Source organism: Helianthus annuus, chromosome 2 (assembly GCF_002127325.2).
Source record: "Helianthus annuus cultivar XRQ/B chromosome 2, HanXRQr2.0-SUNRISE, whole genome shotgun sequence".
NCBI classification, from domain to species: Eukaryota; Viridiplantae; Streptophyta; class Magnoliopsida; order Asterales; family Asteraceae; genus Helianthus; species Helianthus annuus.
In genome coordinates, this window is record NC_035434.2 from 50,039,613 (window position 1) to 50,040,953 (window position 1,341).

Here is a 1,341-nt window from a genome sequence, read left to right on the forward strand (position 1 = left end):
GAACCTAGTAACTTTGAAGAAGCCTGTGTAAAACAAGAATGGTGCCAAGCAATGCAAGAAGAAATGGCTGTTTTGTAATGAAATGAGACTTGGGAGTTGGTCCCGAAATCGGCTGATGTGAAACCCGTGAGTTGCAAATAGGTTTACAAACTGAAACAGGAAGCTGATGGGTCTGTAGAATGATTAAAAGTGACGCTGGTAGCTCGTGGTTTTTCACAAATGGACGTTTAGTCCTGTGGCCAAGTTAACAATGGTTCGAGTTTTGTTAGCTATTATAGTGAATAAAGGATGACAGTTGACACAAATGGACGTCAAAAATGCATTCCTTTACGGTGAACTTGATCATGTGATTTTCATGGATCAACCAAGAGGTTTCGAAAGCAAAAAACACCATGAATACGTGTGCAAATTGAAGAAAGCTATTTACAGATTGAAGCAATCACCGCGAGCTTAGTTCGGTAAGATTGCTGAATTTTTGGAGTTAAATGGCTTTGTTTTAACCCATGCAGATGCAATCACCGGGGACTTGATCATCACAGGGGACTTAGATGACGAGATCGCCCAGCTCAAGGCTAATCTCTGTGTGCGCTTCCGAATGAAAGATCTGGGCAAGCTGGTAAGGTTCCTTGGTTTGGAGCTAGCCTATAATGGGAATGAGGTAATTTTGCATCAGACAAAATATGCAAGTGACATGTTACACAAATTTGGTATGATTTCTTGCAAAGCTGCACCAACTCCAATTGAATCTCGAGTAAAGTTGTACTCACATGTTGGAAGGGAACTAGAAGATCCAACGGTGTATAGAAAGATCGTTGGCAGTCTAATATATCTCACTCTCACAAGACCCGATGTAGCATTCGCTGTCGGGGTTCTGAGTCGGTATATGCAAGACCCACGAAAGCCACATTACTTAGCAATTTTGCGTGTGCTTCGGTATATGAAAGGTACAATGGGCAATGGTGTAATGTTTAAGAGGGAACAACATCCAATGCTAATGGGTCTGTGTGACTCGGATTATGCGGGTGACTTGAATGAAAGGCGGTCAACTATCGTGTATGTGTTTATGTAGGTGTCGAATCCTATCTCGTGGTGCAGCAAACGACAGCCAACCGTGTCTCTTTCGACCACGGAAGCTGAGTATAGAACAGCTATGGCTGCCTAGGAATGCATAAAGCTGACCCAGTTGTTGAAGGACCTGAACCATTCTGTTTCGTATGGAATAAAGTTGTTGTGTGACAACCGGTCAGCTATAAAACTAGCTGAAAATCCGGTCTTCCATGCTCGAACGAAGCATATTGAAATACACTATCATTTTATTAGAGAAAAGGTACTAAAAGGAGA

The 1,341-nt window shown here is 42.3% G+C and overlaps 1 protein-coding gene across 1 annotated transcript; it reads left to right on the forward strand.

Moving 5' to 3' along the window:
• Positions 1-304: 304 nt before the first annotated feature.
• Positions 305-1,069, forward strand: LOC110866848 (uncharacterized mitochondrial protein AtMg00810-like). Its single transcript, XM_022115999.1, has 2 exons — positions 305-371; positions 510-1,069. Exons 1-2 carry the CDS (start codon positions 305-307, stop codon positions 1,067-1,069), a joined length of 627 nt encoding a protein of 208 aa, XP_021971691.1.
• The last annotated feature ends 272 nt before the right edge of the window (positions 1,070-1,341 follow it).